This window comes from Ailuropoda melanoleuca, chromosome 15 (assembly GCF_002007445.2).
Source record: "Ailuropoda melanoleuca isolate Jingjing chromosome 15, ASM200744v2, whole genome shotgun sequence".
Taxonomy (NCBI): domain Eukaryota; kingdom Metazoa; phylum Chordata; class Mammalia; order Carnivora; family Ursidae; genus Ailuropoda; species Ailuropoda melanoleuca.
In genome coordinates, this window is record NC_048232.1 from 23,747,972 (window position 1) to 23,775,154 (window position 27,183).

Sequence of the window (27,183 nt, forward strand, 5' to 3'; positions counted from 1 at the left end):
GACAGCCAGCGAGAGAGGGAACACAAGCAGGGGGAGTGGGAGAGGAAGAAGCAGGCTCCCAGCAGAGGAGCCTGATGAGGGGCTCGATCTCATAACGCCGGGATCACGCCCTGAGCCGAAGGCAGATGCTCAACCGCTCTGCCACCCAGGCGCCCCATCACAGCATGTTTTTAAGCAAGAGAATGACACATTCAAATTTGTATTTCAAATTCACTATGATGGTGGTGAGGCTTGAGGACGGATCCAGGAAGCTGGATGTCAGATGAGCTGATGAGGGGTGGAACCATGGCTTAACAGTGAGGATGAAGGAAAGGAGAGTGCTCCACAGGAAAAACCAACAGGATTTTTTTGACTATTGGATGGAAGAATGAGAGGAGTCAGGAACTAGGCCAAGGTTTCTAAATCAGACTAATGAGTAATAATGGCCATTAGCCAAGTTAGAATGCACCAGAGAGGCAATAGCGATAGAAGTGCTCATAGCAGGCTGTTTTTAGGCAAGCTACTCTGACAGATAAGATAAGGTCCTGATCTCGGTCCAAAATTACGGGTAGAATTGCTAATCCATTGTAAGGAATTACAATGGATGGATTTTTTAAATATGTATATTTGAATTTTATCTATGAAATTTATATATGTGGAGAAAAGAAACTACTTGAGGATAAAAACTGAGGCCTAGAAATTTGAGCCTTAAGGAAATACTGAGCGTTATGGCAAATTCCATTGTCATTCAGACAATCTTTCTAAGGCAGAATTTCAGTCTGGATATGTAGCCTCAACTACCCACCCCTCTCCTAGCTACTCCCTTCCCTCCAGAAAACAACAACAACAACAACAAATCTATCTGATAAAGTATTATTCCAGTTTTTCTTAATCAACAGCTTGTTGTTCTTCCCAAGACCCAAAAGGAACTCAGAAATTACGTACTCACAAAAAGATGTTAATTCCACCCAATCATGATGTGCACATTGCTTGTTTTGCAATCCACTGCTTGACTAAGGCTGCTCCACCCCTGCTCTTCTGGACTGCTAATCCAAATAACATTTTGAGCTCTCAGGGCTGGGTGTTCTCTTTCTCTCTTCGGCTCTCTCTTTTTAATCTTGTCTTTGACATTTGGAGGATACCACACATACAAATAGACACAACCCTATTTTCTCATGTTTGGGCCGATGTATATGTGTATTTGTATACACTCTGTACATCCCTGTAACTCTTATTCTGTCCATTCCAAAAATAAGGTTTTCTTGTAGGGAGGATGAGTATGTAAGATGATTGAATTTACAGATTAATCTAAATTTATATTAATAAAGGCCCTTAACTCAAATGTCTTACTGTTTTCACCAAGGTTACAATTCTTTCCAACTATGATTCATTCAGTAGCAGATTTACTTATGCCTGTATATTCACAGCACAATTTTGATGTTGACTCCTTTAAATAATNGAATGGCTTCCTTGGATCCAAATACATGCCTGCCTGCCTGCCCATGTGCATGTTTACCTGATTCTTTCAGATGTGTCTGCTACTTAGGGGTGTGGTTGTCCCATTGTCTCATAGTCCTCTCTTGTTTTAACTTAAGTCCCCCCCCCCCCCCGCCATCTCTGGCCAACCCAGTTTTGTAGCTACTCACTCTGTCCACTTGGCCCCACAGAGACTAGTTTAGTCTGAGAAAATAGAGTCCAATTGTTGCTCTGAGCAGTTCCTAGAGTTTGATTCAGTCTTGAGCCAAGCAAATTGGAGAGAAGGTAGGCATGGAATTTTAGTCTGAAATGAACCTTTCTCTCCATAGCCTTCTCTTTTTGACTTACTTGCCCATGGATAGGGCTCTTGGGGAAAATAAAGAGGTGGGACAATTATCCAGGACCAGGCTTTTATTAGACTGCTTATATCTGTTTTTTTTTTTTTCTTTTTCAGATGGGTGAATCAAATGAAGACATAGACCAAATGTTCAGCAATTTGCTGGGAGAGATGGATCTTCTGACCCAGGTAAATACCCCTTCTTAACTTTCAAGTTAGTAAAAGACAGGTTTACAGAATTTGACTTTAATCTGATGAGAGACCTATCTTCAAACAACAACAACTGGAGATTGACCATATCATATCTTCTTGATGTAACCGGAACAGTGGTTGGGAATAAAACAAAACTGTTTTCCTGATTATACTCTCCGAGTTCAGTTAATTGAATGCATTGGTCACACATGCATTCTGTTATGGCAGTTCCCGTGCTTATCATGTTCAAATATTTAGCCAATGGAGAAATTTTCCCCAAGCAAACCCTCACAACCACCACCACTGAAAAATTTCCCCTGCAGTTACTTTTATATAAAGACGAGCCAAGAAAATTACACGATCTTTAATAAGATTCTTTACCAATCTTTGAAGAAATGCTACATTTTAAAGGATAAGTGGGAGTGATTTTGACTTCTGGTTGGTCTGTAAGAACTTAGTTCTCTCAGAGTAGCATAAGACCACTCAGACAAGCTTCACATCTAGGAAAAAGCCACTGGCAGGACTAGATTAACTCAGATCACCCCATTGTCAGGCCAACTGGAGCTCCGGGGCTGCTGACCTGAGGACCCCTGACCCAGGTTACAAAGTTAGATGAGCATTAGTGTGTCTTGTAGTGTTCTTATAAATGTTTCTTTGATTCAGAGCATAGTCAGCTCATAACTTTCTGCACAAAATATTAAAAGTAAGAATAACCTGATATTCCTAAATAAGACAAGGATCTTAAAGTTTTCTATAAAATAATTGAAGAATAGTCTATGTTTTTAAAAAATATTTAAGGAAAAATAAATCAATTTTAGTTAGCATCTGCTTTATAGTTCATGTAAAATTCAAGAAAGTTTAGACTCTGTGAAGGAAGAAACAAAATATAAGACAATAGACTTAGATGAAAGGGGTGCTGATTAACAGTGTTAGGATGGTCACCACATTCCTGCAGAGGAGGGGACTTCTTATGCTGCCAATGAAAGGGAAGGGTTTGAGTGAACATCTGTGATCTCCATCCATTCACTTACTTTTACTCCAGCTGGGAGAGTGACTGTTCTTTCTTTTTTTTTTTTTTAAGATTTATTTATTTATTTGAGAGAGAAAGAGAGAGTTGGGGGGAAGGGGCAGAGACAGAGAGAGAGAGAGAGAGAAACCCAAGCAGACTCCACTCTGAGTGCAGAGCCCAAAACTAGGCTCCATCCCAGGACCCTGAGATCAGACCTGAACCAAACCAAGAGTCAGGCATTTAACTCAGCCACCCAGGTGCCCCCTGTGATTGTTCTGATTGGTTGTAATCTGAGGTTTCCATAGTTCCACAACTGAGTGTTGTTACTTTAACTCAAGTGTGGGGAGGGGGCCCCTCATTGTGTCTTGGACCCCCGTCTCCGCTCAAGGCCCTTATGGTGTTTGCTCTTTCTTTATTGTGCTCAAGTTGATGTAGTCACAGGGCTTCCTTGGCTAATGCACTTCTCCCAACAGGCAGGCCTCAAGATTTCATGGTAACAGAAAGGCCCCACTTTGTCCTTGAGTTTAAAATCTCAGCTTCAATCCAGCCATTATCAAGTGCCCTTTGAGATTATTGAGTGTTTTCTGAGCCATTAGAAAAGCTGTATTTTGATCTTCACTTGCAAATTCTGTGCATATTCTTTGAAGATGCAGTGTGCTTGAAATGGTTGGATTAACCATAGGCTTCCTAATTTCCCAAAAGAAGCAAAATTAAAGGAAACTAAAATGTAATGTGATTTTAACTTCTCAATTTTGAAATAATTTCAAGCTTAGAATAAAGTTGGAAGAATAATACAAAGAACTCCCATTTACTTTTCTCCCAGATTTCTCATTAATTAATGTGTTACTCCATTTGCATTATCATTCCCTACATCTGTCTCTTTGTCTCCGTCTCTCTCTCCATATATATGTGTATGTGCGTGTGTTATATGCATGTGTTTGTATATATATATATGTACACATGTATGTACATCGTGCACATAGAAACTGTGAATGTGTATATGTATGTATATCTATGCATAGAGAGACATAAAACTAGAAACCAATACATATATTAACTGAATTTTTTGTGTGGAAGAGGAAACAAACCATTTCCACTATTTATATGAGAAAGATTTAAATACACAAATATCCATGAAAATATGAAAAGGAAGAGGTAATGCTACAATTAGACAGATTCATGAAACAAAATTAGATCCAAATATATACAAGAATTTAAAATATAATAAAAGTGGCATTTTAAATAAGTAGGAAAAAATTATTTAATAAATTGTGTTGGGATAATGTCTGGAAAATCAAAAGCTGAATTTCTACCTCATACCTATATCAAAATGAGTTCCTGAGTGAAAGATCTAAATATATGAAATATATATAGAGAAGAAAACATGAGAAAAATGTTTATCCAATCTTAAGATGTGGGTAGCTTTCCTAAGCAAGATATGACACCCAAAAGCCAGAAAGAAAGAAAGAAATATTTAAATAAAAAAAATTTAAATATATAACATGGTAAAAAAAACCAAATTGTGAGTTCATATTGATACCAAGAATAAACAAAAATAACAAAAACAAAACTACTCTATCAGTCATCATTGGAAATTGACAGAGCATTAACTTATTACTCTGAAAATTGACAAAGAGAAAGAACCAAGCATTTATCTTTGTCTTTCTATGGTCCCAGTCAAACTATATTTCAGACGAAACAAATAATTGATGAGAGAAAGTTCTTCTTTATTTTTTTAAGATTTTATTTTTAAATAATCTTCACACCCAATGTGAGGCTCAAACTCACAACCCAAAGATCAAGAGTTACACACCCTAATGGACTGAGCCAGCCAGATGCCCCAAGAAAGTTCTTCTTTATCATAGAATTCCATTAAACATTGGAAAGGAGTGAAGAGTTAGAAAATCACCATTATGCAACTTCTGATGAAATAAATTTTCAGAGGTTAGTGCATACAGAGAAGTGTTCTCAATCTTTAGTCATTCACATATCACCTTCATGATTTTTGCTATGTTGCAACCCATCTGTCCTATTATTTTTCTTAATATTTGTCTTTAATTGATTTATAAAATTAAACTTTACCTCAAGTAGGTTAGATGTTATAACTTAATTTTTTCACAAACATCCAAAGAGATACATAATAATTTAAATTTTAATTGTTTGTGTTTTTGAATATCACCTAAAATCACCAGACACATGGAGAACGTGCTACATTCTTTACTTCACGTTGGGCTTTGAATGGCTTTCCTGTGATGAAGGGAGCTCCTTCTAGAAATCATTCTCCTCTCTTTTTTCTCTCTCTCTACAGTTTACTAGAAGCTTGTTTTATCACACATTTATGTATTAGTATTTTGTTAGAGAACTACTTCTAATTTATTCGAATAGCCTAGTAAATTATATCCTGAGCAAAGGTTAATTGTGCCCTAATTGTGATATTAGACTTCTTAGTCACAGCAAACGAACTCATTAAGGACTTTCTTTGTGCTTTCTCTCACTAAATTTTTTGTTCTGGTATTTGCCCTCCAGTTCATCTGTCAGCTTCCCCTCTTCTCCACAATTTTGTTGATTCTGTTTTTCAGATTGAATTCTGGGACTGCAGTCACTTTTCCCTACCTTTTATCTTTGATTCTAATTTGCTTGGATTAATTTTTTTGACTTCTTGATTAGTGGTCTTTTTTTTTGTTTCTACTTATAATTGAGGATATCCCATTACTTTATTCTCAAACATGTAATTATTCTTATCCTTCAGAAATTTAAGACATGAACAAGGATATTACTGACCAAATCAAATTAGCATCAGAGGACGCACTCACTGTCATGAAAATGTTCGTGTTTCAGAGTGGGGGAAATCACGTCTCAAACTATAGACATCAAAGTATTTTTGAAAATTTAGATTATATTTGTAATGTACGTTTTAAATCATCTAGGAAGTCACTTTTTCAATTAAAAACCATTATTTACACAATTAATAACTTATTCTGTCTCAATTTCTTTTTAACAAGAATTTTATTACATAAGAATAACAGTATAACATTTTACTATCTAATGGCAGATTCATCCTGAAACAACTTTTATCTTCCAAGTGACTAGACATTCCTTTTCTTTGATGTCATTACTAAAGACCTCACAGAATTGCATATAGTGTATGTGTCACAAATGCACAATTACAGGAGATTTTTTTCTGTAATTTATAAAAATGAACTATCTCATGCTCATCATTCTCAGTTGACCAGCGTTAAGACGTATGTTGTAGAACAATTTGTAAGTTGTAATTTTCTGTAGGGGAAATAAAATCACATAAAACATTTTCATGTAAGAATACAGTTTTTAAAGAACATATTCAGAAAGAAAATGTGTAAACAATAAGTGATTTTGACTTAATTATTAAAATACACTGCAAACATGTTTGTATGGTGAATAACTTTGGGGGTGGGGCTCTATTTTCACAGAGTTTAGGAGTTGACACTCTTCCTCCTCCTGACCCCAAACCGCCCAGAGCTGAATTTAACTACAGTGTGGGTTTTAAAGATTTAAATGGTAAGCATAATAATTTCTTTTCTTAAGTAATTTGAGATCACAATGATGACTAAAATCTGTACAGAACTATGATTTGAAAACAAAAATGTAAGGAACCTGGACATCTTAAAGTCCTGGATTTCAGACTGTGATTTATGGTGTCTGTATTAAATTGGGGCCCAAGAAAATATTTTTGCCTACAATGAAAGGGAATACTATCCTGCATTTATGTAAAGTATCAAAACTATTTTTTTAAGTAAGGGAGTTTCTCCTAATTACTAAGCCCTGAGAGTAATAAGATACAGTAGTATAAAAACTATTAATAAGGAAATGTCCCTTCAAGGGTAATAATGAATTATCCATTTCAAAATGATTGATAATATATGAATGGATGCTTCAAGATATGTTTTAATTGATACATAATTAATATATAATATATTTGCTCTGACACTTTTTAATCCTCCCTGAGATGGTCACATTATTTTATTAACAAAAATCTCTCTTCTTATTTAGTGTGGAGACAATAGCCCATGTGCTATTCAAATTACACTGAATCTTGAAGTAATTGCTTCCAAGTTAATGAGAATTCATTGCAACTCTTGAAAAAGATTTTCCAAAGACTGGCAGTACCCACCAAAAAAATGAAAAAAATAATAGAGAAACCCAGTTACAGAAATCCAAAATTCCAAGTTTCATTTCTGTCACTCACTGGGTTTTTTTTTGCTTCTGTTATTTTCAGTAATTTTTTTATAAGCCCTCAAGTGCCAATGCCTGTAACTGGATAAATTATAATACATCTCTTCTGACTTCTTTTCCCACCTTCTTTTCCGTTAGCCATATAAATTTACTGTTCCTGTAAATCAATTCCATCACAAATGTTGGTAAAACTCATGACATTTCAAAAAAGCAATACACTTTGGTAGAATGTATGACATTAATAAATAACATATACTTGCACATGTAAACAATGCAGATTTGCCTCATCACACAGTGGCTGAGCTTTAATCAATTCAATTAAAATTAAGAAAACTGCAATTCTAGTCAGCTCAACTAAAGCTTTCTAAACACTCAGTGCCTAGTATCCAAAAATTATTGAAAATGACAGAAACAAAGAAACCCAGCAGTATATAAACATAGCAATGTTAAGCAATGTTAATGGCACAATTTGGATCTAGGACAACAACATTAAAAACTACTGATATGTACTGAAATTTAAATGTGTTGGGAATTATAAAAGAAATAAGTTCTTTACTGTCTTCACTTAAAACATTGCTAGAATCGGTTAAAAATACTTTGCCCAAAGTCATTCAGAGAGTTAGTGACAGACTTTTGAACAGAATCCATGTCATTCTTGAGAGAGAGACAGAGCTAGAGAGCACAAGTGGGAAGGAGAGGGAGAAGCAGGCTTCCCGCTTAGCAGGGAGCCTGATGTGGGGCTCGATCTCAGGACCCCGGGATCACGACCCAAGCCAAAGGCAGACGTCTAACCGACTGAGCCACCCAGATGCCCCAATATGCCCTTTCTGTCACAATATTCAGAGAATACCATAAAGATCCTAAAGAAAATTGTTAAAATTTTATAGGATCCCAAGTTCTAAGAGAAATGTTCAGTAAAATGAAATAGAATCCATGTCATTCTTATTCCCCAATTCCATATTGCTCAATTCTATATAGATATAGTTAGAATTATGATTTGCTTTGGAAGTTGTTACTATGAGAATTATTATGGGAACTTTGACCCTAAAGTTTTTATAAAGGATTAAAATCATTAGCTTATATGGCAACAGTCACAGTGTAATTGCTGGCATTGGGAAATTGTGAGTGTGCTTCATTTGTTCTACATATGTTTTCTCTGAAAATTTTTAAATTAATTTAATTTTATGAAGTTATATGCAAAAATCGCTTAGAAGAAAATAAATACTTTTTACACGGATTGGAGATCCAGACCTTAGTCCAAGTGCTATATACTAGAACTATTAGCATGAGTACAATATGCTACGTGGTATTTATTACGATGATGTTTGGCAGTAAATTCTTTCACAAAGCCTCGTGCTTATCTCAGAGTAGGCTGCATTTCCTTGTTCCAGTTCATCCTACACACAGCAGGTGAATCCTCTTCCTTGTGCATCACTTCCATTGTGCCCATCCTGTGTTCATTACCTTTGCTATTCAGTGAATGTCTGATCAGAGAGCATTCTGCTAACACCGCTCACTGACCCCACTCCCCATAGGCCTCACCATAGGTCAGCTTTCAGGATCACACGCCGATCGCCAATCACACGTGGAAGAAATTCCAATGAGAACTGTCCTCCCTCCCCATCACTCTGAAAATCTATGTCTGCCCCTTTTTTAAAAGTTAACTCTCAGCTCACCGTCTTATGAAGTCTTTACCACATAACCCCAACTTTTAAAAAATTATTTTTTACTTTAATCTCCTTAATGCTTTATTTCCCACTGTTTACCATTAATTGCTCTTTCTTTCAATGTGAGAGTTTCTGTAGTTGGATGGTGTGTCTACAGAGCCTCTATCCTTACCACAGGTCTCAAAGCATATTCAGCTCCAGTTGGTTGAGACCTGNTCTTTCAATGTGAGAGTTTCTGTAGTTGGATGGTGTGTCTACAGAGCCTCTATCCTTACCACAGGTCTCAAAAGCATATTCAGCTCCAGTTGGTTGAGACCTACTTTCTTCCAAGAATATTTATCAGTGGTATTCTGTCCTCCTAAGGCCTGGGGAAAAGTTCCTTTCCATCTGTTTCCAACATCTCCCTTCCCCTACTTTTCTAAAACTCTCAGATCTTGCACCAGAATATATAAGAATTCCTACTTAGAAAGCTAATCATGTGTTTGGATCTGACTTTATAGTTAATCTGTGAGGGTAGAAAACACATTTTTCTCCTTTTATTTTTTTTGGGGGGAGGTGGTGGGGGAGAAATTCAACTTTGTTGAGGTATAATTGACAAATAAAATTGTAAGACATTTAAAGTGTACAACGTGATGGCTTGATATATGTATCCCTGGTGAAAGGATTTCCTCTATCAAGTTAATTAACACATCCATCACCTCACCGTATTTACCCTCTTTGATATTGTCATTGAGAACATTTATGTTCTACTCTCTCAGCAAATTTCACTTATACAATAGTGTTATCAACCATAGTCACCATGTTAGATACGTTAGATGCTCAGGCCTTATTCATCTTTACCAGCCTCTCCCTATTTCCCACACCCCCACCAAGCACCTGACAACCAGTACCCAAATATCACTCTTAAAAATGACCTTTCAGTTTTTCCAGGTATAAATTGTTTTGATCATTACCATGATTTCCCCCATCAGAGTCCTTAAATGCACTGGAAGACCAAGATTTAGATGCTCTCATGGCGGATCTGGTAGCAGATATAAGCGAGGCTGAGCAGAGGACAATCCAGGCACAGAAAGAATCCTCTCAGAATCAGCATCATGCAGCATCCCTGGCAGTACCAGATTTCAGCGGTGCAGTGGCTCTTGGTTATGGAGCAAATGTCACTGCAGTTAGTGTTAGCCAATATGAGGATGACTTACCACCTCCACCAGCTGATCCCATGTTAGACCTTCCTCTGCCACCGCCACCTCCTGAACCTCTCTCTCAGGTAAGTGTGTGGGGCAAAGGTGGCAGGGCTCTTGACCTCTGCTACCCATGATCTTTGACTTTCTTCAGAATGACAGTTACGTTCATAAGTATCTGGAGTTCTGAGATACTTGAAAAACGAGGATACTGAGTATGTTTGTTGCAAAGCCAGAGTCCTCCATAGAAAGACACATTGGTGGGTATAAAGAACTTATTGGGGCCGTATTCAGGAGTTATTATAGCTTGGCTAAAATTTATATTCATATGCAACATTCCCTGATAATACTCAACCTTTTGGGATAATGTTTAATTAACTTGGCATGAACTGTGGAACTGATATATACCTGTCTAGCCCGGTACATAAAGAATTGAAAGCATGCCTTACATCTTGATTTAATTAAATGGAATTTTGTTGAATTTGGAAGCTCTGTTCTGTAGGGCAAAGATACCTATGAGTCATTTGTAGCGTCGTGGTTGGGTGGGGCAGTTGTAGACCAGGCAGGTGATGAGTGCTCGGTATTAATAAATTTCTGGACCCTGGGGAGCCATACATCTGGGAAATTCAGATCATCATTATTTGGGACATTAACTTATAATATGTATCTCATAAAAGTAAAAGGAGCACTTTTAAGGATTTTTCTTACACTAAGCCACTTGAAAAATATTTTAAAGAACCCAGCTCTATTTCCTGTGGCTTCCACATCTGTTTTACTGTGTGATGATGATCAGTATTCATAAATATGACCCTAGTCACCCTGAAAGTTCCTACAGTGCTTTTTGAATGAACAAATATTAAATATAAATCGACTATTAAGTCATACTCTGTCATGCTCATTGTTCTATTGTGTATTTATTGTAGAATATTACTTAAAAATTAGTAATCCATGTAGAGCAGAGACTCTTTTATTCCCCAGCTTTATTTTATAATTGACATATAACACTGTATAAGTTTAAGGTGTATAACGTGATGATTTGATACACATGTGTAGTGCAGTATGATTACCGTAACAAGGTTAGTCATGCCTCCATCACTCCACATTACCTGTGTGTGTCTGCATGTGTGTGCATGCATATGTATGTGGTGAGAACACTTAAGATGTACTCTCTTAGCAGCTTTCGAGTACACAGTGCAGTATTGTTAACCACTACTAATATAGTAACCACGCTGTACTTCATTAGATTCCCAGAACTTATTTGTCTAATAACTGGAAGTTTGTACCCTGCGACCAACATCGTTCCATTTCCCCACCCTCTCCCAACCCTGACAACCACCATTCTACTTTCTGTTTCTATGAGTTCAACTTTTTTAGATTCCACATGTAAGTGAAATCATATGGTATCTGTCTTTCTCTGACTCATTTCACTTAGCATAAACTCTTTGGTTCCATCCATGTTGTTGCACATGACAAGATTTCATTCTTTTTTATGGCAAAATATATTCCATTGTATATATACCACAATTTCTTTATCCATTCTTCCATCAACGGACGCTTAGTTTGTTTCCACGTCTTGGCTTTTGTGAATAATGCTGCAGTGAACATGGGAATGCAGATCTCTTCAAGAGAGTGATTTCATTTTCTTCAGATATATACCAAGAAGTGGAATTTTTGGATCATATGGTATTTCTGTTTTTAGTTTTTTGAGGCACTTCCGTACTGTTTTCCATAGTGGCTGCACCAATTTACAATCCTTCCAACAGCCCAAAGGGGTTCTCTTTCTCTCCACATCCTCCCCAACACTTGTTTTCTCTTGTCTCTTTGACAACTGCCATTCTAAAGAGCAGAGGCTCTTAGTGCAGTGTCCGTGAAGATTTCAAGGAAGCCATGATTTCCTGAAAATATATGCAAAGTTGAATGCACATGTAAAGCTTTATGGGCTTCATGGCTTTCAACATATTCTTAAAGGGGTTTGTGTCTCAAAAAAAAATTAAGAATCACTGGCTTAAGAAGATACATGTCTGCTTTTCAAGTAATTAGAATATAACCAGAACAGCTCATTTCCTCATCATTTTAAACAGGCAGGAGAAAACTGAATGGGAGGAAATCAGAGAGGGAGATTAACCAAGAGAGACTCTTGACTCCGGGAAACAAACTGAGGGTTGTGGAAAGGGAGGTGGGCAGGGAGATGGGGTGACTGGGTGATGGGCATTAAGGAGGGCATGTGATGTGATGAGCAGTGGGTGTTATACGCAACGAATGAATCATTGAACATTACATCAAAAACTAATGATGTATTTGCTATTGAATTTAAATTTTAAAAATATAAATAAATAAATAGGTAGGAGAGCCTTAATAAACCTAGTTTTAGAATATTTACTTACAAAAATCAAAGGGCTTTTAAGCTCATAAAATGTTTCAGTCTCTTTTCTGCCTACTCATGTGTGTTTGTCAGAGTTTTCTTGCTAAATTATAAGTTGAAGTTTGAGTCTAAGTCTTAACTTTCAGGAAGTTAAGTACCCCTTTAGGAATCAAATAAAAACTAGGAATTCCAGAAAACGCACGTTGATCCTGAAGAATGTGTATAATTTCAGGGGGCTGCTCAAATCCCTTTGAGAGCTGCCAGCAGATTCCTGAGGTTAGACCCATTTTGAGCCACTCAGAGATTTCTGTGGACTACATATGTGAAGCTCTTTTAGAGTCGTCATTTTATCTTTGAAGTTACTATTTCTAAGATATGAAGGGTGACTGCCTTCATCTTTGGGCTGAAGATTTTTGTTCTAGTCATTTAAATTCTGAAAATCAAACATGTGAAATTTGGTGCCTCTTGACCCAGCCTTTTGTCAACATAAAGTAACTAAGACATTAGCCATGGCATGGGTAGTTCCTCACTGCTATTCTCTAATGGACTGTGTTGAATGTCTTGCTGTTTTACAGGAAGAAGAAGCAGCCCAAGCCAAGGCTGATAAAATTAAGCTAGCACTGGAAAAACTGAAGGAGGCCAAGGTCAAGAAGGTAAACTGAATCACTTATGCGTGGGGCAGTTAAATTAATAACATGGTATTATGCTGAATGATAAAAAAGAAATAAAATTTCAAGTGGTGTTTTCCAAATAGTCATAATTTTTAAAATTTTAGTGCAAAGATAATTACACGGGTATTCGTTCTGTGACATCAGTTAGCTCATTTGTGACTGATAAATCGGGACCTATGTTAGTGTAAATGTGGAAGCTTCCAAGTGTCCACTCCCAGGGCTCCCTCCCCTGGGGGCGCACCCTCTTGGGTTCTGCTCAGCTGTCCTGTAATAGCAAGTGGCGCCACCTTCTGGACCTGCCTTTACTGGGTCAGAGCTCAGCTTCCATTGGCCTCACCTTAGCATTTCCACTATTGCTTTTGTGCAATTTTCATAACCCCTGATGCAGCCTCCACCCTGCTGCCCGCCCTAGATGTCCTGGTTAAGTCCTGAGATCCCAAATGTTGTTTTGGCTAGTGCTCTGGGTTCAAAGTTGCATAAATTTTGAGTGACCTGCTTAATCCTATTTTCCCAATAAGCCAGCAATTTTATTGAGTGTTTTCTGTAGACTATAGGTTTTCCAAGAACACATATATTATAACAGAAACACATGTATTTAACCTCAGTAGAAGCACATACCTAATAACAGTTAAGTGTTAATGATAGTTAATTTGGTTACTTAGGAGAAAGATGAAACAGTCTTATTTCAGTTCTGAAGCATGTATCATGTCTGAGACCACGTAAGAACTTTTTACTTCTAGTTGGGTGAAGAGCATTAGACTTTATGTTCCTATAGCACCTCTCATGGTTCCTTGGATGAAGGTGTTCAGTACATCTTGAATGATAGTAAATAGTCCTTGTCTACCCCTGGATCCAGGCGTTGAGGGCCTTCCCAGATCAGTCTGGTCCCATTCATTCTAAACATGCATGAACTTTTTTACCATTATTCTTCCCAGTTCTCTACATGTGATTAAATCCTGTGGTCAGTTACTGAAATCACACATCCTTGGCTGCCTTGACCTTCTCTCCCCTCGTACTCACCTTATTACACCCTAAATCCAGCTCTCCTTCCACTCTCGTGGGCTCTCAGCACTTTCTGGGCTCCCCAACAGCACACTCACTCACCCGCTAACCGCTAACTGAGGAAACAATTTCTATCTGTCCTCTCCTTTAAAACCTCCAATACCTCTTTCCTCATCCGTATTCTCTCAACTAATTATGGTGCTGCCCGGCATTGAGAGAATAGAAGCACTCAGAACGAAGGGTCCATAAGCTCCTGACACATGTACCTTCCTGCCTTCCTGCACCTGAGACAAATAATCCAGTCTTTCCTGTTACTGTGGATGAGCTGTCATGTTTCTGTGTGTGCTCCAATTCCCGTCCTATCTTCTTATCCCTCCCATGCTAAAGCCTCCTACGGCACCCCATCTCACACAGAAAAGCCCAATCCTCACAGCAACTTAAAGCCGCTAAATGGTCTGGCTGCCCACTGCGCCCCACCACCTACCTCAGTGTCACTACCTGGTCTCACCACTGCTCTTCAAACACTCCTAGTATGCCCTGGCCTTAGGACCTTTGCGCTTTATGGTGCCATGCCTCGAAAGCTCTCCCCCAGATTCCAGTGGGTTTTCTCTGTTCCTCCCCTAGGAGGAACACCTGCTCAGTAAGGCCTTCTCTATCTGGCATTGCACATACACTCCCAGTATTCCCACCCCTTCCTACTTTCTTTTTCTCTTCAGTGTTCATCACCATCCATCATGATATTCACTCTACTTGTTTATCATATTTATTGCCTACCTCCTCTCCCCACCCCCACAGAAGTTCTTCCGAGAATTTTTGTATTTTCTTCCCTGATGCATCCCCATCTCACGGAACAGGTGCTAAGTTTACAGAGGTAAACCTGTTCAGATGTGGCCCCTGCCTATGTAGAGTTAAATTCTAGAGGGTGAATAAGTGTTAGGAAGAAAGTAAAGCAGAAAAAAAGTGACCGCGAGTGCCCGAGTCACTTCTAGGTGGACCTAGTGATGGGGAGGCCTCTCTGAGAGGAATCACTTTAGCAAAGCTCTTGGCAGCAAGGAGAGGCCAGCTCCCCAGGGGCATAGTGGGGGAGCATCCTGGGCAGGGCTGTGGCCCTTGCTTGGGGAACCATTGAGTAGGAGGGAAAGTGGAGGAGGATTTGAGGTCAGAGAGGCAGGCCAGGCCACACAGCCTCACAGACCCAAGGAAGAGTCTGGAATATATTATAAGTGCTTTGGGAAGCCATTTGAAAGTTTTTAATGGGGGTAATATCTGCTTTTTAAAGATTGTCCTGGCTGCTTTGTGGAGAATGGATTGTAGGGGGAAGGAAGACAAGCAGGGTGGCCTGTCATCCAGAGCAGTAGCTCACCGTCCATAAACGTGGGCTGCACTGGGTCACCGACTTTACCTGTAAGGTAAAAACACAAAAGGAAATGAGTAAAAAGAAAACTCGTAATTATTTAAACTATTTTAAACGACTGGATTGTTTATAAAAAGGGGGCCACATTGGCTTTATTTTCAGAGGGGAAGTGAAAAGAGAAGTTGCTAGATAAAAAGGTAGGACCATTAGCTTATTCAGTCGATTTGTTTCAGCTGGTGGTTAAGAGACCGGTAGGAGATTGCAGCTGTTTCCTGCAGTGTATCAGAAAGCTAGAGAACTTCTCCATAACTTAGGTGGGTAAATTGTAGCAGTGAACACAAAGCACAACCTATTTTCATTCAACAAAGAAGATGTAAAACAGAGGCCACTCTCATCGGTGGCAAAAGAAAGAAAATTAAGAAGCCAAGTTGTATATTTGGTCTGATTTCAGATGCTCCAAATGTATCTCTTAAAACAAAAGCCTATGAGCATAACCGAGACATACTTGCACATTACTGAAGTAACTAAGATGCGCTCATACATAACGTGCAGCGTGGAAATCAAGTCTATCTGCAGTACTTGGCCCTCAAGTATTCTGTGGGGTGTTGACATCATTTTGGATTGCGAATGATGTATACAGCTTACGTTACAAAGCTTTTTGGAATGGGAAACTCGTGAATTTCATGTTTGTTCGTTTGTTTTAAAGCTCTGTGACACAGGAAAACATTTCCATGTGTACATTTTAGCATAGAAGCAAAAAAGTATAGAAGATTTAGGGCTAGGATATTCTTTTTATTTAACAACTTGCAAAAGAAAAAGGAGAAATTATAAAAACCATAAAGTCTTTACTGTAGCAGATTAGAAAGGGGAGGTTTGATTGAATCATTCTACCCTCTAGGAAACAGTATAGATATGAAAAGCGTCCTGCTTGCAGAATCACATAACTGGGATCTAACAATATTATGTGCTGGTATAGCTGCTCTTTAGCTTGTGAATGTGACAGAAGCTGTGAAGAATAGTAAATATAACTTCTTCTTGCTAAAAGTCACCAGCCTTCTCTTGTTTTTTTTTTATTTTCTAAGTTCTGTAATTGTAGATATTCATAACTACATGTGGATTAAATTTAGTTTGCAATTTCTGCCAGAAAAAAAATAAAAAAAACAGCCTTTCATCACTGTCGAATTATGTGGTTTAGGTTTTTGTCTCTATATAAAACAAAACAAAACACAAACATGTTTCATTTTCTCAAGAATACCTATGCAAAAATGAAATGTGGTCAAACATCATTAAATTTTTCCATCGGGGAGATTAAGCCTTCTCAATCCTAACATTGGCAGTGTTTCTTAGGACACGTAGCTACTCTTCAGCAATAATTCTCAGCAGAGAGCAGTTGGGTATGCCTTCCACACACAGAAAATAAGTCATAGTAAAGCCTGCTATTTGAAGATTTTCTGTTTTTCTGTGCAACGTTCCATGCTTCGTTTCTCAGGTCAGATGAGTGTATCTTTGACATTGTGGCACTTCGGCCTATCATTTTAAATATATCAAAAGACAAACATACAATACAAAAAAAAAACACAAAAAGCAACTATCCAACAAGAGGTTTCTGGGCTACAGGTTTTATAGGTTTTCAAGGGAGAAAAAAGTATTCTTCAGACAAGCCTAATTTGAATGATCCTGGGGAGAGGGTGATGGGTATTAAGGAGGGCACATATTGCATGGTGCACTGGGTGTTATATGCAAATAATGAATCATGGAACTTTGCATCAAAAACTGGGGATGTACTGTGTGGTGACTAATATAACAAAATAAAAATTATTTTAAAAAATGGTGAAAACAAAACAAAAAAAGAAATGCACGTTTACTGCCCTGATGTCTGTGTGCAGGTGTTGAGAAGAGAAGGCATATGTGAGTGCTTCAATTTGTGGTCCCTGCCAGCCCGTCACCCAGATTTCTATCTCCACCCAAACCCTCTGTTGTTTTCCGTAACTCTGCATAACAATCCACAGAAACTGCGCTCCTGATTCTGTTCACTGCAGAACGTGTTCAAGATCAGATTAGGTGGAAGTGGGACAGGAGTGCAGTTTCTCAGCGGCTCAGAACCTAACCCAAACTTTTGGGGAGGAAGAAATGTTACCAATTGTTATGGCCTCTCCAGTCCATCTATTCACATTTTTAATAGTGATAAGTTTCACTTGTGAGTAGCCAGCACCAACCGTAGACAAACAGAATAGGCAGAACTTGTCCTTAACTATTTCACACTTCTCTGTTCAAGTTAGAAGAGAAATGTAAGCAAGAGTAGTATCAGGTGGTTCTGGCTGACGATGTTTCCAGGCATTCTCTGCCGGTGGGTACAGTGTGTGTAGTTACAGGCACCGCAGCCTGATGGTCAGGCAATGTTGTCCGAAAAAGGAAAGGCAACACTTCCTTCTGGCATTGCATTCAAAGATAGACTCTAGGGGCGCCTGGGTGGCTCAGTCGCTAAGCGTCTGCCTTCGGCTCAGGGCGTGATCCTGGCGTTATGGGATCGAGCCCCACGTCAGGCTCCTCTGCTGGGAGCCAGCTTCTTCCTCTCACACTCCCCCTGCTTGTGTTCCCTCTCTCGCTGGCTGTCTCTATCTCTGTCGAATAAATAAATAAAATCTTTAAAAAAAAAATGCAAAGACAGACTCTAACTTGACTGACTGTAACTAAACCCACTTCCCGCTTACTTAGGTAGGATCAGTGATCTTGGTAAAGAATAAAATAAAAGCACAGGTCTTCCTAGAAGGAGTTGTAGGAAATCGTCCCTAAACATGCGTGTAGTAAACTAGGGCTTAGTGGGCCCATTTCCAGTGTTCCTTTGAAGACTGGATATAAAGCACCATTTTAACCGGTAGCACTCATGAATAACAGCTACCGTAATTAGAAATACACTACAAATACACAGGTGTCAGAGAAAATCCAGACCCTAACTGTATGACATCATGAATTAATTCTGTTATAGTACATCAGAATCATGGTCTTTCTGGGTGGGGGGGGTCAGAAGATTTAATAACTTTCCCAAATTGCCTGGGAAAAAGCAGTGAAATCCTATGTCCTTATTGAAGATAAGAAAACTCTGCTCCCATCAAACCCTCCAGATTTGCAATGAGATAATGACCAATTTGACTGTGAAATCAGTACAGTAGAATTTTTATAAACTGAAATGAAAAGGATATTTGTTCACTAATTTGCCTGCATGCCTCCATAATAGCTGGTGTCTCAGTCTTCATTCATTCTGCTTAATCCACCTCTAATCTCAAACATGTTCTGCTATGCCACAGCCTGTTTGGCCCCCGTAAGACCTCACGGTGGTGCTATGTCGCTTGTACTCTTGACCTTCAGAAGAACTGTAGAGTAACCAGCTTGGGCTTGCTGAACCCTCAGTTCGCATGAAATAGGGCTCAGCTCCAGCTAAGCAAAAGAGATGAATTTATTATAGATACACTTTCAATCAAGACATGCTTCTGGGCTCCAGGATGAGCCTGGACAAGTGCCAGAAAGATGTCATGAAAGCAGGAAGTCAACACTTCTTTGATTCTGTTTGTTTTCTGTCTCCTTGACCAGAATGCAGAGTGTCTGAAGGCTGGGCAAGGACTTTACTATGTGTGGGGGTTTGTTTTGTTTTGTTTTGTTTTTGTAAATTGGTTTCTCTACCTCTATATTCTTAGCACCTTAAACAAGTACTGAGCATATGAGTTCATACTGAGTGACTTTGCAGGACACATTCTTACTTAAATTCACAGAAACAATAGCAACTTTGAAACTTTAATCTCCATGGCCTTCTCCAGTTGCTGAAATTTACTGGCTGCTCTGTGGCTCTGTCCTCAGCTTGTTGTCAAGGTGCACATGAACGATAACAGCACTAAGTCACTGATGGTGGATGAGCGGCAATTGGCCCGAGATGTTCTAGACAACCTTTTTGAGAAAACCCATTGTGACTGCAACGTAGACTGGTGTCTTTATGAAATCTACACAGAACTGCAAATTGGTAAGTCCCATCCCCCGTGATAGACTGTGCTCCAAAAACCTGCGGGTTTGCTTTATGATGGGTTTTGGTCTATTATTAAGAAGAATTTGGTTCAAGGCTATCAAGACTTGCCATAAATCACTCCCCTTACGTCAGATTCGGTGCTTGCCTCTTCGTTTCTCTGTCGTGAAGAGACTCGGATTGTTGCAAGTGGCCACACCTTGGGGGATGTCAGCATTATTATTGCCACTTTTCTAGTGGTTCCATAAGGAAAAGAAAGTGACAGGATGATACCTCTTACGGCATGCTTAGCAAATTGAGCAGATTGTGGGAGGGCCTGAGTATCTGTAGCTAATATCTCTGTAGAGTTTTCTTCTTTAAACTATAGCATAAGTCTACCACACATCAATGGTCATTTCCCCTTCCACCATCCCCACTCACTTTGTCTAGTTGAAGAGGCTCAGCCCCAAAGAGCAGAAGACAGTTGGTAGAACTTGATGGAGGAAAAAAAAAAAAAAGTAAAAAGGCAATTAAAGATATACTCTTGTTACTTCTCCTTCTCACTGTTAAGATCACTCAGAACAGTCCTTTCTCTTAGGAGAGCTTAGTGGAATACAGAACTGCCTGCCTTAGAAGTTTTCAGTGAATTTTTTTTTTTTTTCTGAAGTAAAAGTTCTACACTGAAATAAACTCTTGAAATACATTTTAACTCTCTGAGTCAAATAGAGAAATAAAAAGCCTTCCTTATGTTTAGGTTTGGTTCAGAAAAGCATACATCGTTTTTAGAGTCTTCGCAGTGATGTTTTAGAGAACATATCACATGTCTCACTGCTTCATTCAAAGTTGTTTAGCCAATTACTGCTTCATGGTCCTCCTTACAGATAGGATGTTTACCTCCATCTGGGACTATTTAAAGTCAGAAATGTTAATAAGAAAAAAGTGCAGTGACTGGCCATTATCACGATATTGTGTGTTCATCTGCTGTGTTTTTTTTATGGCAAATAAATTGAAGACCTGACACTGAAGAAGAAACGTAATAGGGGTGTTACGTTAGAGTTAGGAATTTCTAAAAACCAGTGAGAGGGAGGAAGCATTGCGTTTAACTCAATACTAGCTTATTTCTCTGTTGGAAAGCCTAATGTCGTGGGCTTTTTCTTGTTTCCTCAGAAAGGATTTTTGAAGACCATGAAAATGTTGTTGAAGTCTTATCAGACTGGACAAGAGACACAGAAAATAAAGTGCTATTTTTGGAGAAAGAGGAAAAATATGCTGTATTTAAAAATCCCCAGGTAAGATAACTTGTATATAGTTAAACCATATCAAGTATGGAGGATTTTTTTTAAATGTCACCTGTGTACTAACAAACATCATTCATTGTCTCACAAAATATCACAAATATATTCCTTTCAAAAAACACAAACCCAACTCTTTGGTCATATGTAAACTAATAAGCCCTTGAAGGATTTAGAAAGAAAAGAGACCAATTTGTTTCTTTGGATTCAGCATCCAAAGCATATCTGTCTGTTGACTAATCGTCTTCTTCTGTCCTTATTTCCATTTGGCTACATTAATTTAATATACCTTGATGCACTAAGGGTTATTAATGCTTCATGTTTTAAAGACACTCCTTTTTGCTGTTGCTAATATTTGGTGCTTATTGATGCTGGGATAACCAAAGAGAGCACCTAGAAAATATACAATTTATTGTGATTTCGTTCTACAAACCGTCTACATAACAAAAAACATTGTTCTCCATATTTGAGAAGGCTTTCTTCAAGTACTATGTACATGGATGTCACAGAAGTATAGGCCTTTTCCCACTGGGGCCTCCAGCCAACTGTAATTGCATGAGGGTCATTAAGGTTTTTTTGGAAAGTCAAAGAATGTTAGACACAGAGGAGATCACTGGGAACATCCAGACACATTTATATTTTACAGGTTAAAAAAACCAAGTCATCAGGTGCCTGAATGGCTCAGTCGGTTAAGCGGCCAACTTTGGTTTTGGCTTGGGTCGTGATCTCAGGGTCCTGGGATTGAGCTCCGCGTTGGGCTCTATGCTTAGGGGAGAGTCTGCTTAAGGATTCTCTCTCTCTGTCTCCCTCTGCCCCTCCCCTGTGCACTCTCTCTCTCTCTAAAATAAATAAATCAATCTTTTAAAAAATCTAAGTCCCATATCACTAGAGGCAGAAATAGAAGGATTCTCTCAACTTCCTCATGAGAAAATATTCTTTCCCCTGCACTGTGCTTTTTTCTAGAGTCATCTCTAGGTTTTGTGGTGGTGCACTGACAACAAAGCAATTAAATACTATTGTCTTTAACAAATAGTGAACAGTAAAAGTATGGTTGACTGTTGAATAACACATTGGGTGTGGGACGGGGAGGTTAAGGGCATCAACCACCTATATAGTTGAAAATCTGTGTATAACTTTTCACTCCCCAGAAACTTTATTACTAAGAGCCCGCTGTTGACTGGGAAGCCTTACCAATAACATAAACTGTTAATTAACACATATTTTGTATGTTCTATGTATTATATAATGTGTTCTGACAATAAAGTAAGGTAGAGAAAAGAAAACATTATTCATAAACTCATAAGGAAGAGAAAGTAAGTTTATAGTATTGTACTATACTTATTTAAAAAAAAAATCTGTGTATAAATGGACCCTGAGTTGTTCAGGGATCAACTATACAAAGTTTTCAAACTATAACTACCTTCAGTGGCATGATTTAATGCCTATATTATTTAGGGTACCATCTCAGCTTCTGTAACAAAGAGACACCCCAAAATCAGTGGCTCAAACCAGCTAGAAGCTTAATTCTTTGTTATATACCAGTCCAGACACAGGAGGCTATGCCATCCTCAACATGTGGCTTCTGTCTCTGGGCCCAAGGCAGCTTTTTCACCTGGCCATTTTCCAGTTCTCAGAGAGGGAAGAAAGAGGCAGGGACGTATGCAACCAGACTTCTTACTGGAAAGACCTAGAAATGGCACTTCATACTGCTGCTTCCATCCCGTTGGCCAGAACTTAGTTACATGGTGATATTGAGCTGCACAAGAAGCTAACAAATGCAATCTCCATCTGAACAACCATACACATAACTAAAATTGGGAGTTACATTCAGAGTCACCACCTCATACAGCTCTTCCATGAGGAACCTTTCACATTGAGTCTATGAAAATGGTGCTCGAGAGTTGTGTAACATGGCTATAGCACTGTATTCACCTAGAGGAGGAAGAGGGGAATGGGTGTTAGTGGATCTGCAGCTTGCTGTGGCATCTAATGCATCAATGTGCAAAACATAATTACACGCTATGGATGTTTACAAAGTGCACATCCCATTGAACTGACACCCATGTCAAGATGGATGGTTTACCAGCAGACTCACTTATACCTTTCCCAGCATTGATCCCCTTACCAAGATAATCACGATTCAGACCTCTCTGGCCTTGGTTTTTCCTGCTTTTGAACTTTACATAAGATGGAATCATATCATAGTACTCTTTGGTGTTTACCTTCATTCATGTTATTGCAAATGGCAGTCCATAGTTTGTTCTTTTTCTTTGCTGTTTAGTATTCCATTGTGTGATTGTACCAGAATAAGTTTATCTGTTGTATTATTGATGGACATTTGATTTTTTTCTAGTTTGAGGCTTTAACAAGTAATGCTGTTGAGAACATTCTCATACCTGTCTTTTATTAAACATGTATAGACTTTTTATTGTATGTATACCTACAAGTACAATTGCTGGATCTCAGGTTATGCACATATTTAGCCTTAGGATAAAGTGCCAGGCAGTTTTCCAAAGCGATTGCATGATTTGCCTTCATTAGTATCGTATGAGAATTCCTGTTATTCTAAATCCTTGCCAGCCCTTGGTGTTTCCATTAAAAAAAAAAAAAAGAATTAGTTATTCTATGTGAATGTGTAGTGGTATCTCCTGTGGTTTTAAGTCGAATTTTCTATTGCCAAAGATTAGAGTACCTGAATTATTATCCGTGTAAATATCCATTTTTGTGAGGTGCCTGTTCAAGTCCCCTGCCATGGTTCTCAGCCTCTTACCTGGGGCGGGGGGGAGGCAGGGGATGTGGCTCTCAGAATGTCTCAGCATCTCTCTATGGTTCCTTTCTCTCTTGGATCTTGGCCCCTTGAGTCCTGGTTGCCTCCATAGCTCTCCAAAGCCTTCGCACAGATGTTTTTTTAATCCAGGTTTTCCAGCTGTTTTTGTGGAGCTGTGGTCTACGTGGAAGCTACTCTGGCATAGAAGGAGGCAGAAATCCTCCTGCTGAATTCTTCCGGATAATAATATGTTCTTAAAACCGTATAAGTGGATTCTTCGAATTTACAATCACATTTAAAGACCATAATGGAAGTGGAAGCATTTTTGAAGTTGCTGATTTTAAGTATTTCCATTTTCTCAGTGTTTGGTTGGATAATCTATCTTTTCTGATCAGTGCTCTGCGTGAATAGCTACTTCAGCATGCTGACCTTAGGGCGCTTACCTTACTCTTGAAGTAGACTGTGACCATTCCTATGCTGATATCATGACTCCTACAAGGGAGGCTTTGTAATTCTGAAACACTCACAATCCCTTTTGAAAAACTGTATGCTGAGACCCTTTGATAGTTTTTAACAGGAACATATTTTTAAGTTTACACCAAAAGAATAACAAATCCTAGAGAAGAGTATTTCCGGAGTAAGTTTCTTATGGAAACACAATCTGGAGATTCTTTAGTTTAATTGCCTTAGATTTTCTCCTCAAGTAGTGTCTCAGGCAGTTAATTCAAAAATCCAATACATCCTGTATTTCATTTGGGTTGTTAGTTATTTTTCAAATGTGATTGTCAACATTTACCTGTATTAGGGACTTCCAGAACAGAATAGTGTGTAACTGATACCTGCTTCCACTCCCTGGTCTGGGCTACATCTGTGAGCCTATGGGCTTGATCTTCAGGCCCAGCTGGATGAGGGTGCTGTCTAGGAACTATTTCAAGAGTTAGTTAGAAACTGTGCACAAAGAACTAGATTTAACCAGAATTTATCAAAGGAAAAGACTAAGACTCTGAACAATTTATCTGTTCTTCTCAAAATGGTTCAAACTATTGAATGTCTTTCCCATGTTGACTTATCTGATGAAACTTTAGTGGAATTCACTCCATTTGCTTGTTTTTAGCAAACGTTGTGACGTATCTGTTTACTTGTGTAACCTGTGCTATTTATGGAGGATACAAACATGAAGATCATCTTTGCTCTTCCAGCTTTAACATGAGAATGGTGTAGGACATGGACGGGGGCATGGTGTCATTTTAAGATTAAGTCCCAGGGCACAAGATGCTACTGACAGGACAGAAGAGCTTTAGTGAAGGTGTATGCTGAGAAGTTTAGTTTTGTAATAACTATATTAGTTCATAAAACCCAAGGTTAGAAGAGCAGTGGAACTAGGAACTGGGCAGTCAGTTCACCCCTCAATCCTAACCCTAAGGAAAAAATACCCTCCACACAGATGCAAAGAGAGTGCAGCTCAAGGCAAACCACAGATTGCCTGTTGACAGATTATGCCCTGATTTAGGATGAGTGAAGCAGAAAAACCAACATTGTGTTTATGACAAAATACTGCAGAACCTGACAGGAGATAGCATCTGAAAGACCTTCTAGACAACATATCAATACAACTAATGAAGGATTCGTTAGGATTCAAAAGAAAATTGTAGAAAATTGTTATCTTCTGTAGAAGGTGGTAAGATATGGTCTGAATAAACCAGTAGAAAAGGCCACTAAATAAGAGTAAAAGAAAAGAGGAGGGAAAAGAAGGGAAGTGGGAAATTAGAATCGGGTCTGGAAAGCTCTGGGATAGAGTGGAGTACCGGCTGCTGTGGAGCACAGGGAGGGCAGGGAAATTTACTCAGGGAAGCGAATCTGCAAGCATTCACCTGGTAAACCTGTGGGAGGTAGCCAGGGGAAGAGTAGAGTGGGAGCAAGCTCTCTAGGCAGTGGGCATGTGCAAAGTCCAAGAGGACGAAGGGACAAGCATCTAGGTCGTGGGAAATAGTTGTATGACTGGACCACGGAGAGGTGAGGGTAGGGACAGGGAGTGACAGTGCATTCTGATAAACTGGTAGGAAAGAAACTTGTCAAAACGGCATATTGATTAAAATAAAAACAAGTCAGAAATGAGTGTTTCCAGTCACCAGTTCATGCAGTCATAATTGTATGGGATTCACTTAAAGTGCATTTTCAGGAAGGTAAGTCAGTTTCCAGCATCCAGTTATTTTTAAAAATCCAATTGCAACCACCAATGCCTACTTGGCCTGTTTTTCTTTTATACTAGACTCCATTTCCCTGCCACTGTGCGACTCAACTTTGCTATTGTGACAGAAGCTGTTGCATAGAGTGTGCTCTACTCTTTGTAGGTGCACAAAGCTGAAGTCTAGGCTTCATTCTTGCAGAGAAGTCATTCATGGAAGCAAAAATGATGAGTGAAATGCCATCTGCAGAAGGTTATGATATGACAGAAGGTTCTGCAACCACTGATAATCAAGAGTACTGTTCGTTATATTCAGACTCGGGGGTATTGTGCTTATTTCTGCCATCTCAGTGCCTGTCAGAGCTGGTGGAGGCCTGGGGGCACCCAGGGGGCACCCACCATTCCTGGACTATGTCCTTGTCTTCCTGGCTGGGAGTAGTGCAGTAGCCAGTGGCATCAAGCTGTTGATTTACATGCATTTCACTCACCAATAGTTCACCTATACCCAAAACTTTAGGAATAGATGCCAAACAAGCAAAACCAGCTAAAAATGAAATAGAGATAAAAAGAAGAAACTTGAAAAAGTCTGACAAACGGCCCAATAGTCTTAAAGATGGATAAAAACTTAAGCACTACTAAATACTGAGAGTGCATCAGAATCAGTAAGACCTATATGCTTACATCCAGAATTTTTCAACACTAGTTTAAATAGATGCAAATAGGGGAGCCTGGGTAGCGCAGTTGTTAAGCGTCTGCCTTCAGCTCAGGGCGTGATCCCGGTGTTCCGGGATCAAGTCCCACATCGGACTCCTCCACTGGGAGCCTGCTTCTTCCTCTCCCACTCCCCTGCTGTGTTCCCTCTCTCGCTGGCTGTCTCTCTGTCACATAAATAAAAAAATAAAATCTTTAAAAAATAAATAATAATGCAATGAGCATATTATGAATTTTGACATTTTTGAAACTCCCCAATGGACTCTAAATACAGTTTCATGGCAATTTGATTTCCCACCAGCATCCGTGTAAAAAGCACTGAATAGAAGGGCCATATGCACCCCAACGTTCATAGCAGCATTGTCCACAATACCTAAATTATGGAGGGGGGGCGCCTGGGTGGCACAGCGGTTGGGCGTCTGCCTTCGGCTCAGGGCGTGATCCGGCGTTATGGGATCGAGCCCCACATCAGGCTCCTCTGCTATGAGCCTGCTTCTTCCTCTCCCACTCACCCTGCTTGTGTTTCCTCTCTCGCTGGCTGTCTCTATGTCTGTCAAATAAATAAATAAAATGTTTAAAAAAAATTGTGATAAGAACTAGGATGATCGGTAGGGGAAGAAAGGGATAAAGAAAAGGGGGGTAATCAGAAGGGGGAATGAAACATGAGAGACTATGGACTATGAGAAACAAACTGAAGACTTCAGAGGGGAGGGGGTGGGGGAATGGGATAGACTGGTGATGGGTAGTAAGGAGGGCACGTATTGCATGGTGCACTGGGTGTTATACGCAACTAATGAA

At 39.1% G+C, this 27,183-nt stretch overlaps 1 protein-coding gene across 1 annotated transcript in view; it reads left to right on the forward strand.

The window, feature by feature from the left end:
• The window catches only part of APBB1IP (amyloid beta precursor protein binding family B member 1 interacting protein), a 111,090-nt gene that overhangs the window by 43,469 nt on the left and 40,438 nt on the right, over positions 1 to 27,183 (forward strand). Inside the window, exons 2-7 of the mRNA XM_002927522.4 lie at positions 1,910 to 1,981; positions 6,443 to 6,530; positions 9,844 to 10,136; positions 12,988 to 13,065; positions 19,292 to 19,451; positions 20,598 to 20,719. Coding sequence (XP_002927568.2) covers positions 1,910 to 1,981; positions 6,443 to 6,530; positions 9,844 to 10,136; positions 12,988 to 13,065; positions 19,292 to 19,451; positions 20,598 to 20,719 — 813 coding nt within the window. The remainder of the gene's footprint in view (positions 1 to 1,909; positions 1,982 to 6,442; positions 6,531 to 9,843; positions 10,137 to 12,987; positions 13,066 to 19,291; positions 19,452 to 20,597; positions 20,720 to 27,183) is intronic.